The sequence below is a fragment of the Solea senegalensis genome, linkage group LG8, assembly GCF_019176455.1.
Source record: "Solea senegalensis isolate Sse05_10M linkage group LG8, IFAPA_SoseM_1, whole genome shotgun sequence".
NCBI classification, from domain to species: domain Eukaryota; kingdom Metazoa; phylum Chordata; class Actinopteri; order Pleuronectiformes; family Soleidae; genus Solea; species Solea senegalensis.
The window spans coordinates 13,830,477-13,842,034 of NC_058028.1; the positions used below are offsets into that span (position 1 = coordinate 13,830,477).

Here is an 11,558-nt window from a genome sequence, read left to right on the forward strand (position 1 = left end):
ATATAATTTGGGCACGGAGTTGGATACTATAACTGAATCCTAAGAGTGACATGTAAATCCAAATAGGCCTCCCGTGGAGGGGGTTTTGAGGGTGGAGGGGTATCTATAAGGTCGGATATTTGTGTGTTGTGTGAAGTGTGACACTTTCTCTCCAGAAATTGAAAATAAAATGAAGTGATACTTCAGTTATTACATTATTGGCAAAAAGTTATTACATTATTGGCCGTTATTACATTATCGGTTGCTACACGGCGCCTATGACACCACCCCATCAGTCTGGAACTTGAATCATCTCGTGGCCATACGTTAGTTATTCGTGGCCACGGAAGTGACTAGTGACTTGCAGTTGTTTTCAGTGTAACTGAATCATTAGAATCAGTTAATTAAAAATGATTTGTTCAGTACTTCGTCCATGACCGGAGCACACACTCGGTCACTGGACTGAAAAACAGCGGCAGGGGTCGTGATGCCGCTCGCTTTCAGCAGTGCTGTGGCTAAATACACCAGACTCCTGTTAAATATTGAGATTTTAGACTGGTAATTTCCCTGGTAATTGTTGGAATTTTAACCTTTTTAACTGATCTACAGTTCAGCTTGATTCTTGTGTCTGACATCTATTACCAGATTATACAAAAAAAGGTTTCTACTCAGTATGAGAGAAAATGGTTTAATGTCAACCAAAGGTAAATTAAAACAACAATCTTGGAGACAAACTGACATGAGAAACCACACAGAAAACATATTTCCCTGAATGCAGGCCAATAATATGGATAATCAGTGCTGTTAAAACAAAACAAAAATAAGTTTATACCTGAGCAATATACTGTACTTATGTAGCACAAATATTAAAGACACTGCAGGTGCGTTCATGCTCTCACTTTATCCATATTTAATTTCACCAAACACAAATACATGTGAATTTAAAGATGCAGTGGGCAGGATTTTTTTGGTAGTAAACATTACAATTATCATGGCAGTGCAATACGTATGGAACAGTATGGAAGAGTATTAGGGCCACATGTAAAGAAAAAGAAGAAATTGAAAGAAAGAAAAAAGTGAAACAGCATGAATTCTGAGAAATAAAGTCAGAATTCTGACATTAATCTCAGAATTCATGCTGTTTTATTTCTTACTAATACTCCTCCGTAGATCAGTAATTTCAAACATTCCCTTCAAAAGTGAATGAATTAATTCAAGTTAATGCATGAATGAATACAGTATAAGGGATATACAGCATAGTACTATCATAAACAGGTTCTTCACAAATACATTCTGATATAATAACAAAATCCATTCATTTCTGTCTAGTCCTTTCCAGGCTACATTTATTACAGGCAGAGATTAGATTAGTCACTCAGTGCACAAAGTGCAAAGTCAATAAAGTTGCGCTTGCTGCTATGGTAACGGTGTATTTCCTAAAAGCAGCGACCTTAATTGGCCATCAGGAGGACTGGTGTGGAGCAATCCAGTTTAGCACAATCTGACCAAGACTGGAAAGGAGGAGGAGAAAGCTGACATCCTTCATCTCCATACAGTAAACATCCTTGGTCACATCTGCAGCCAGCTCAGGTCATCCGCCCTGAAAATATAAAGAAGAAAAGAAAGTGATCAGTACAGAACTCAGTGATTTGTGTTATGATCTTAACACTTTTTTTTTTTTTTTTACACACACATTTGATATTGTCCAGGTTGCCATGTTATCCCTCACATTTGGTGTCCAAGTGTCTCTAAGGACAATGTTTTGGGCATAAATAATGGAGGCATAAAACCCAGATGTTTCCGACTGTCTGCAAGTGCATCAAATTATCCATGGAGGCATGACTTGTCTTTGTTGTGTTCACAACTTGTTTCTTCTGCCCTCCAAAGGAAAGATGTCTATAGTTTATACAGCTGTAATGAAGAAGACGAGCCCATTGATCATAATGGGTAAATTTGAAGTAAGGAAGACTGTAATGGAGGATTAGATCTGATTAGATAGTAATGCAACATTAGATTGGATTAGATATTAGATTTTATTGATCCCACATTGGGGAAATTCACATATTGCAGCAGTTTAAGTGTGTGTGTGTTAAAGAGAGACAGAGAGATGGAGAAGGAGCGTGTTTTTTTAGACCATGCTGGAGTTAAAGAGTCTGAAGTGAAGAAAAACCAGACAAGTGAAATTGAACTGTGACGGATTTCCAAATTTCACAAATTCCATCCGATTTTAAACTTTTTGCTCAGGTGTGTTTATATAGCTGGTGAATATGCCATTTTTTTCCATTAGATGCCTATGTTGTGCTGAAAAAAGGATATAGGACTCTCTATATATACTCTACGTTTTAGCATAGTAATGGAAAAAAGCAGCTGAAATGCTTTGGGTTAAAAGTTATGATGTCTGTGAATGTGCAATGACAATTCTATAAAAAACAAAGATTTGTCTTGTTTATTACATTAACAGCAATAAACTATAATACTAACAATTAAAGCTGGAAGCAGCAATTACCAGACCATTGCATTTTCTGTCACATAACAATAATAATAACAATATAATAATATGCAGGAAGAATATGATGTCACTCACTGAACCTGTGCCTTTTTAAATCTCTGTCCAGATGCCATCAGCTCTGCGAGATGAGCCACAGCAGGATCGGACATCAGACCGGCCGCCGCCACCACCTCCTCATCCCTGTTGACCAAGAAGAAATTTAGCACGAATGGCATCTCTTCAAATTCATGTGTATCAGGAACGACTCCGCAGTTGCTCACTTGATGTAAAACGCCAGGAATTTCCTCTCTTCCACTTTGCCTTTAAATATTATTTCACTGTATCCTTCTCCATAGCCTGAAACGAGTCAATAATAATGAGAATAAATATTTAATGTAAGGGTGACAGTTTCTCTATAACTTCTAAAAGAATAAATAACCATCTACCTGTGTATCTTATACTCTTTCCCAGCAGCACAGTCCAAAAGAAAGGAACCGACTCGATTTTGGTTGTTTTCTTCAGCATGTTGAGGGCAGCGACTCTTCCTGAGATCAAGAAAGGACCGAAAGGAGCATGAGATCGAACCCACAGAGTAAATGTATCGTTCATCCATGACCATCAGTGACCTTTGCGTTTTTTTTTACTTTAGCCCTTTTACCTTGAGCGTGTGACATTTGCCAATGAGCAACGTTGACTCGCTGGTCTCCACGAATGGCCAGAGGGAAGGAGGTAACATCTCCAGCACTAAAAATGTCTATTATGTTGGTCCTCATGAACTGTGAATATAAATGAGATCATAGGGATTATGATCAACAATGACACAAAGTCATAATAAAATCACTCTAAGGCAATATTAATGCTTCATTAGCCAGGGTGGGATGAGATTAGGGGTGGGGCAAAACACTGATACAGTGAAATATCAAAATATCAATTTTTTTTTAATCACCTTTTGTGGATTAGCATAAAAAAAAAAATCAATTGACATTTCAGTCCACTAGATGGTGCCAAGTGGCCACTCTCACTACAGCTGTTTCGCAAAAATACTGATATCGTATCGTAACTTCAATATCGCGATAATATCGTATTGTGACTGAAATATCGCGATAATATCGTATCGTAACTGAAATATCGCGATAATATCGTATTGTGACTGAGATATCGTGATAATATCTTATCGTGACTGAAATATCGCGATAATATCGTATTGTGACTGAAATATCGTGATAATATTGTATTGTTGTGTCTCGCCTAATTGGTATCCATTAACAGTGTCGAGTTACCTTGTCAACAATCACAACTTTTCTTGAATCCACCTCCACTCCACTTCCTTCCAGGAAGTCTGAATTAGGAATTACTCCTGAAAAACATAGTTTGCATTCAAATAAGGTCTGAAACTGAACAACCTCACTTAGAGAGATCTAACAAAACAGCAGCAGTTAGAGCACTTAAATAAGCTATGTATGTTAAAAATGATGGGTTGTAAAATCTATTTTATTGAGCATTTGTGTGTGAGAGAATTATATATTATATAATTATTTTATTATAATATAAATTATTATGTAATTTTAAAAAACTTGCTTTGCAAATGTATATCAAATGATTATTATGGACAATGTATAGATCATTTATGGGGCATTTCATTTTGTAGCCTTGACTTGATAGCCTTGATTCACAGTTCAGATGTTACTTTCTGCCTGTGAAATAAATTAGTGTTAGAGTTTGCATGAGTGGGTTCTCTCCAGGTACTACATCCTGTTCAAAAACATGCAGTTTTGGGGATTAGACAAATTGGACAAATTGTGTCCCTGTGATGGACTGGCAACCTGTCCGGGCTGTACAAAGCCTTTCTGCCTATGTCAGCTGAGAATGGCACCAGTGACCCTCATGTTGAGGGTGGTAGAAGATGGATGGATGGAAATACTAGATCCAATTGTCTTGTGTGTTAATCAGTGTAGTTATTTTGTGTTTTGGTGCTCTGCAGGAGATTTTCAGGGTTGAAAGTGGGCCACAGCATTCACACGTTGGGGACTGCCACTGTTCTAGACCTGTGTGCATCCAATCCAAAGAGCAGCTCAAGCACAATGAAGCACGTCCAGGAGCTGCTGTGAGAGAAAATTACCAATTCCAGCAATGACCACATCAGCTTTGAGGACCGTGCCACTCTTTAGCACCACCTCCTTGACCTGAGAAGAAAGGTAAGTCTGTGATAAAACATACACCAGGTACATTTACATCAATAATGTGCATTTTAATTGAAGACATTTTTAACTGCCCACAATTTAAAAACACACGTCATGTGAAAATACAGTGAACTCACGGTGCCATTCTCCCCTTTAATCTCAGTGACTCCGTCATTCATGTAAAACTTCACATTTTTTTCCTCCATCATCTTAAAGAAGAAAAAAAAGTTTTATATATATTTTTATTAGTTTATCTTAAAAAAATATTAAAAAGACATTTTGCTGTCACAGTGGAATTACTTACCTCCATTGTCATTTTGCCAATTTCTGGGCCGAGAGAACGCTCAAATGGGTATGTGGACGTTCCAACCATGACCACACTGGAAGCTTTGTCGGACAGGAACGATGCTGCCTCCATGCCTGTCGTGTTTTAATAGCCATGAACAGTAACAGTTACAGTAAATAGCCAATGATGGTTGGTATGCAGCAAGGAGCTTTTGAAGGAATGACACTGTAGGAGCCATGTCTCATTTTCATTTATGAGTTTCCCCGCAACCACTAGGGGGTTGTATTTCTTTTCTTTTATTTGGTTACTAGAGATCAAACAGTTTTCTACATGTGCTTGTTTTGACTATTGGAAATAGAAATGGAAATTAAGCGGACATTGGAAGAAAATAAATCGCTGATATCGTTTCAGATGCAGAGGAAGAACCTGGTCGTGATTTATAACTGAGTGCACGTAAAAACAATACCTAACGGCAAACTATCAGCAGCCAGTAACGCCACAGTCGCTACAGACACCTTCTGATAGAACCACCCTGTTAAACTGATAATCAATACACAAGACAAACATGTACAAGCTGTGGTGAAGAGATCTACATGTCATCACCTATGAACGAAGTTCCGACGACAACAGCCTTTTTGCCCAGGCAGGCGTTGTAAATGTCTTTGGCGTCGTTATAACTCTGTAGTATCTTCACTCCCTGCAGGTCAGAACCAGGACAGCTGAGCGGCCGCGCTCTGTGAACACAGTGAGTGACAGTATCACAACCGAGGTTTCACAGGATAGTTTGGGTTTCTCTGAAGACGTGGCTGCCAGCATGGAGGCAAAACAAAAACGAAAGATTCTAGCCACTTAACGAAAGGTGCATCTAATAAAATCTGCAAATTTTAACAACAAGTTTGCCACTTTTTTCACTCTTAGACAACCATTTACAACTGGAAACTACTAGGTTTGTAAACTTCCTTGTTGTCCTGCACCAAAATCCATAGAGAAAATCATCTATTTTAGCTGATGGGGACACAGGAGTTGTTGATCCACTGCTGCCTTCCTCAGTAGGTTCAAATGTGTCATTTTGTGATTTTATTGTTTGAAATCATTTGTTAATTTTAACCCAAGTGACACAAATTTACCAAACGAGGCAGTAGACCAGCAGCCTCTGTGTCCCAGTGAGTTTAAACCCTGGTTTTCACTGTGGACTTTGGTGCAGAGGAAGTGAAACTGTTTTCAAACTTCAGTTTCTAGTTGGCTGTGAAAGGCTGTGAAATGTTGATCTAAGTGTTGTTTTTTGTGGCACAAGTGGCCAGCAGGGGGCACACAGCCCGCCCTGGCTAAGTCTCCAGGAGCAGAGTCATGAGTCAAACCTGCAGCCAGTTGCGATGAGGAGTTGGTCGTAAGGTTGCGAAACGCCATCGCTCAACTTCACCACCTTATCTGCTGGGTTTACTGACACCACCTGCAACAGAATACATATTATTTTAAACAAAAACCACAAGAGAGAATACATTTTCAAATTAAACTGTGAGATTGTGCACTTCTCACCTCCTTCTTTGTCCATAACTCTATTCCATGCTGTTGATAAAAGTCACTTGACCGGAGGAGGACACTGCTGCTGTCCACATTCATAACCTGAATGGAGGCAAAGCCACTTACAACTTGTATATTTGTAGAGGGTCAGAAACACATCGGAACACAGGTGACCGCTCTGTAATGTTCACATTCTTACTTTACTCATTTTGGGTTTGTCATATGGAGGGAGGGTGTCCTTGGTGACCATGATGATTCGACCTTGGTAGCAGTTCTGTCTCAGTGTCTCAGCACAAACCAGCGAGGCAGGGCCTGAAATCGTGCATTAAGAGACAAAGCTTTAGAAATCTTGCCTGTATTACTTTACCATATGTAGTCACAGGTGAAATCAGCATGGATGAATAGACTTGGGTATTAAACTCGTTCGAATCTTACACTGACCTCCACCTATGAGCAGAACTGTGTGTTTGACGTCTGCGTCCATGGTGCACATCTCCTTCACTCGCTTGTTCATCGTCAGAGACTGAAACAAACACACAAACAAGGGACCAATCAAATGGAAAATGAAAGAAAACATAGCACTCGCGTGAAATGTGTTCAAACTTCTGCTTCTTACTTTTTTGTTGATGGAAACGTACACCTTGCCATCGTCAACTTTGACCTGTTGCGATAAATTAAACAAAAAAATTTGATAAATCATCTGATCTAATGTTCATATTTTAAAGTTATTAAAGTAGTACATGTTCATGTAAAGTAGTACAAGGCCTGTACCCTTGCTACATCAGTATAATTTGGTGTTTTGACCACATTACATTAAAGAGGCACTATGTAACTTTTAATGAGCAGCCACAAGTGGTTGAGCGTCGAGTCAGAGCAGTTTTTAATGACTTTTTAGTCTTTTTAACTGATTTTTGGGTTCGGCCTTACATCAGTTTGAGCTGCTCCCTGTCATTAATCTACACATTATTTTGGATTAAAAGTGATATGTAATTAAGTTGCATTAAATGTAAAATAAACGGCCCGCAACTTTAAGCATAGAATCAAATGTGACTATATTTAGTTACAGTTTTAACACGAGATAAGATGTTAAGATAAGACTTTGTTTTCATTCAATTTGTCCACTTCCAAAAGAGCCCCTGCATCTGCGTGTGCACACATCTTGACCGAGACGAGCAGTGAAAGAGTAGTTAATGTTATGGAAGGTTGATGTTTTACCTTATAGCTGGGCAGACTGTCCAGACCTGGATAGTCTTCAATGTCTCCAGTTTTGACGTTAAAGCAAGCACCATGATAGGGACATCTGACTCTGTCGCCAACCAATATTCCTGAATTATCAGAGAACACAGGCGGTTTATCAATGCAGTGCAGAAACATTTCATCCAGCTGTTATTTCAGATGTTAGTTTATAGTAGGGCTGCAACCATTGATCAATTAATTAGTGTGAGTGGTTTCCTTGTCATCAAGAAATTGTCAAAACAGAATAAATTAGATTTGTGGACAAGACAAGTGAAGAGGTTTGGGAAACATTGATCAACACTTTACGACATTTTGTGACGTTTTATGGACCGAACAACGTATCAAATAATCAGGACTGACAGATTAATCTAATAACTACAATAACCATTAGTTGCAGCCCTAGTGAATAGAGATAAAGGTTAACCATTGATAAGAGGGGCGTTGTAATGAGAGCACCGGCTTCCAACAGCACTGTATTGACCATGGGTGCGGACCAGCAGTACCTTCTGGTCTCCGACAAGGACTTCCTTCATTCTTAGCAAACATAAAACAGACGAGGAGAAAAATTAATCAAAATGAAAGAATCGATGAGCTTGTTTTCCTACAGAGAGCAGAACAGTTGTGACTTACTCTCCATCCTTCAGGTCGTCTTCCTGACACACCATTCCAGTCACCTCCTCCTGCTCCTGACCTGGCTCATGGTGCTGAGTCATGCTGTTACTGCAAAACACGGAGATGAAGAAATAACACGTTAGGCTTATTGATTTATCTTCTTTCTGCTTCTCCCTTTAGGCGTAGGTTTAGTGAATGTTCTTGCCTTTAACGATGTTAATGTTTGTTTTTCTTAATTTTTTTGTATCCATGCAATGAACAGCAGATAGAATCTACTGATAAACACTACAAACTTGTTTAATTCAGCCCTTCACCCACTTAAGCCTTCACCGACTCTTCTATCCGACAAGGCGTTCCCATTTGTAGAAAACCTGTTGTGTTGCCACCTTTTGTTGTAGATGCTTGTCGTGTAGGAAAAACTACATCCTGAATACACATACTGTGAACCTCTTGCAGATAATGAATGAATGAATTTTAAAAAGTGGTATTTGGCAATAGACACACATACCTGGTACACACTTTTCCATGAGCAGTGCAAACAATCCAGATTGCAATGTAAATTCAAATTTGCCATTTGACATTTTCCCCCGTCCTCTCACACACATTCCACACTCCACCTAGTTTTCATTCTGTTACAAGTTAATGTGAGTATTTGGGGATGATTAAGTTTATTCACAGCCTTAAAAATGCAGCATAAATATAAAACATAAACGTCTTCAAAGCCTTAAGAATTACAACAAATGAATTCACTCTCTCATCAAAGAGAAAAATAATGTTTTCTTCACTTGCCCAAAATTAAATAGTGTGTCTCTTCAACTTGTGGGATTTATGTAGATGTATAAGAATCATGTAACAATGTAACTATGATGCAAACAAATCTGCTTTTCCTTCATTACATGACATCATTGCATCTAATATAATGTTATAATATATATACCACAGCCTGCCTCAGGCATGTTTAACATATTAAAGAAGTGCATGTCTAAATTTTAGATAAAACAAAGTCATTAAAGGTGTTTAATTCAGGTTCAGTATCACAAAATTTTTACTGACTAAGATTTTACTGCCCTCTAAGTATAAAATATACAAACAATAGTGACACTGGTTTGCAGTAAATAACACAACTGTAATTAATGCAATTTATACCTGTAGTGTAACATTTATATTTAATAACAGTCAAGCACAGGCTACTCGACAATGGTTTTCTATTTTGTCACAGCCCATACATAGATAACTTGTAAATAGAGAAGTAGATAAATAATAAAAATAAAAACAGACGATCCCAAGAATACACACACACACACACTCCCAGTTAATCTAATCATTGCTTCTTCCGTATTCGCCTGGGCCACTGAACGTTGTTTAGAGATATCAATTTAAAAAACACGTCATCCTCATTTTATGTTATAGTTATAGTAATACATGTTTATGGTTGCAGGTTCACATAACATGATTTAAATTGGCTAAACCCTTTAGTTCGTACATTTCAGTGTGAAATGACCACAGAAGCGATGCTCACCTGTTTTTCTTTCAGCCGTTCGAAGAGTTTGTGTGTGCAGAGTTTTCAGCAGACACAAAACCACCCTGAGTTCTGGAAAACGCGAAAAGCACGAGAACGTTTAAGTGTGACAGGCAGCTAAGCTTCAGACCCGTGTTCCTCCACCACAAGCCCCGCCCGTCGCTGACGTCACTGAGCGCGAGCAACTCCTGATGCGTTCAGCGTACAATCTATGAGGAGGAAATATCAGCCTCCAAGGTGGAAATCATCAGTGTTTATGTTCAAAGTCGAAGTACTTGTACAATACAGCATTGTGTTATAGTGTGCTGAGAATGTGAAGCGAACTGGGTGACAATTAAGCGAAACGTACATTAATATCAAAATCATTATCGTCAAAGAGACCGAGGAACCGTTGTTTTGTACATGTGCAGTGAACGGGACTGAAAAAAATATTCCAGAGGGCGTTATTGTGATTGTAAGGGTAGGGCATGGACAAGCGTGGTTTAACAAACTAGTTTGACGAGTAAATTCTGTTTAGAGAAGCAACACGTTTAGACCAACACTAAATTATGTCACTGCCACTAGGTTAAATTTCAGAGGGCGTTATCTTTTTTAAGATTTTCACATTTTTTCATTTATGAGGTAATGGTCATTTTCTATATCTCATGATTTGTAATAAAATATATATATATATATGTGTGTGTATTTACATACACAGTTTGTGCAAAAGTGTTTGCCCTGTTCCTGATTTCTTATTTTTTAGCATGTTTGTCAAACTTATATGTTTCAGATTATCAAACAAATTTAAATATTAGACAAAGACAATCCAAGTTACATTAGATTACATTACATACATGTCATTTAGCAGACGCTTTTATCCAAAGCGACCTTCCCATGAGGGGCCAGCCAACAATAATTACCCCAATAGCGCAGCAGAGGTCACAAAAGAACCCAGAACAACATCTAAAGAACTGCAGGCCTCACTTGCCTCAGTTGAGGTCAGTGTTCATGACTCCACCATAAGAAAGAGACTGTGCAAAAATGGCCTGCGTGGCAGAGTTCCAAGACCAAAACCACTGTTGGGCAAAAAGAACATTAAGGCTTGTCTCAATTTTGCCAAAAAACATCTTGATGATCCCCAAGACATTTGGTAAAATACTCTGTGGACTGACGAGACAAAAGTTGAACTTTTTGGAAGGTGTGTGTCCCATTACATCTGGCGTAAAAGTAACACCACATTTCAGAAAAACAACATCATACCAACAGTCAACTATGGTGGTGGTAGTATGATGGTGTGGGTCTGTTTTGCTGCTTCAGGACCTGGAAGACTTGCTGTCTACCAAAAAATCCTGATGGAGAATGTGCGGCCATCTGTTCGTGACCTCAGGCTGAAGCGAACTTGGGGTCTGCAGCAGGACAATGATCCGAAGCACACAAGTCCACTTCTGAATGGCTAAAGAAAAACAAAATGAAGCCTTTAGAGTGGCCTAGTCAAAGTCCTGACCTGAATCCTGTTGAGATGCGAAAACCCTCTAATGTGACAACAATTCTGCAAAGATGAGTGAGCCAAAATTCCTCCACTGCATTTTAAAAGACTCATTGCAAGTTATCGCAAATGCTTGAACGGCGGCCCAACCAGTTATTAGGTTTAGGGGGCAAACACTTTTTCACACACAAATCAGGAATCAGGAATATATATATACAGTACATATATATATATATATATATATATATATATATATATATATATTTATCACA

At 38.5% G+C, this 11,558-nt stretch overlaps 1 protein-coding gene across 1 annotated transcript; it reads right to left on the reverse strand.

Annotated features, from left to right (window-relative positions):
* Nucleotides 1–1,079: 1,079 nt before the first annotated feature.
* Nucleotides 1,080–9,967, reverse strand: aifm4 (apoptosis inducing factor mitochondria associated 4). Its single transcript, XM_044033033.1, has 19 exons — nt 9,822–9,967; nt 8,321–8,410; nt 8,115–8,224; nt 7,670–7,779; nt 7,071–7,115; nt 6,896–6,977; nt 6,654–6,766; nt 6,470–6,556; nt 6,292–6,383; nt 5,537–5,667; nt 4,952–5,067; nt 4,785–4,856; nt 4,587–4,650; nt 3,748–3,824; nt 3,126–3,243; nt 2,914–3,012; nt 2,749–2,824; nt 2,564–2,668; nt 1,080–1,579 (listed from the first exon to the last, which is right to left on the reverse strand). Exons 2-19 carry the CDS (start codon nt 8,401–8,403, stop codon nt 1,549–1,551), a joined length of 1,611 nt encoding a protein of 536 aa, XP_043888968.1. The 5' UTR covers nt 8,404–8,410; nt 9,822–9,967; the 3' UTR covers nt 1,080–1,548.
* Between the last annotated feature and the right edge of the window lie 1,591 nt (nt 9,968–11,558).

Bases quoted from the DNA above. Each gene is read 5' to 3' on its own strand.
- aifm4 (XM_044033033.1), bottom strand. From the start codon at position 8,403: ATGACTCAGCACCATGAGCCAGGTCAGGAGCAGGAGGAGGTGACTGGA. The intron at 8,225-8,320 runs GTAAGTCACAAC...ATGTTTGCTAAG, and splicing joins GACGACCTGAAGGATGGAGA to AATGAAGGAAGTCCTTGTCG. The intron at 1,580-2,563 runs GTGAGTGACATC...TTATATTTTCAG, and splicing joins TTTAAAAAGGCACAGGTTCA to GGCGGATGACCTGAGCTGGC.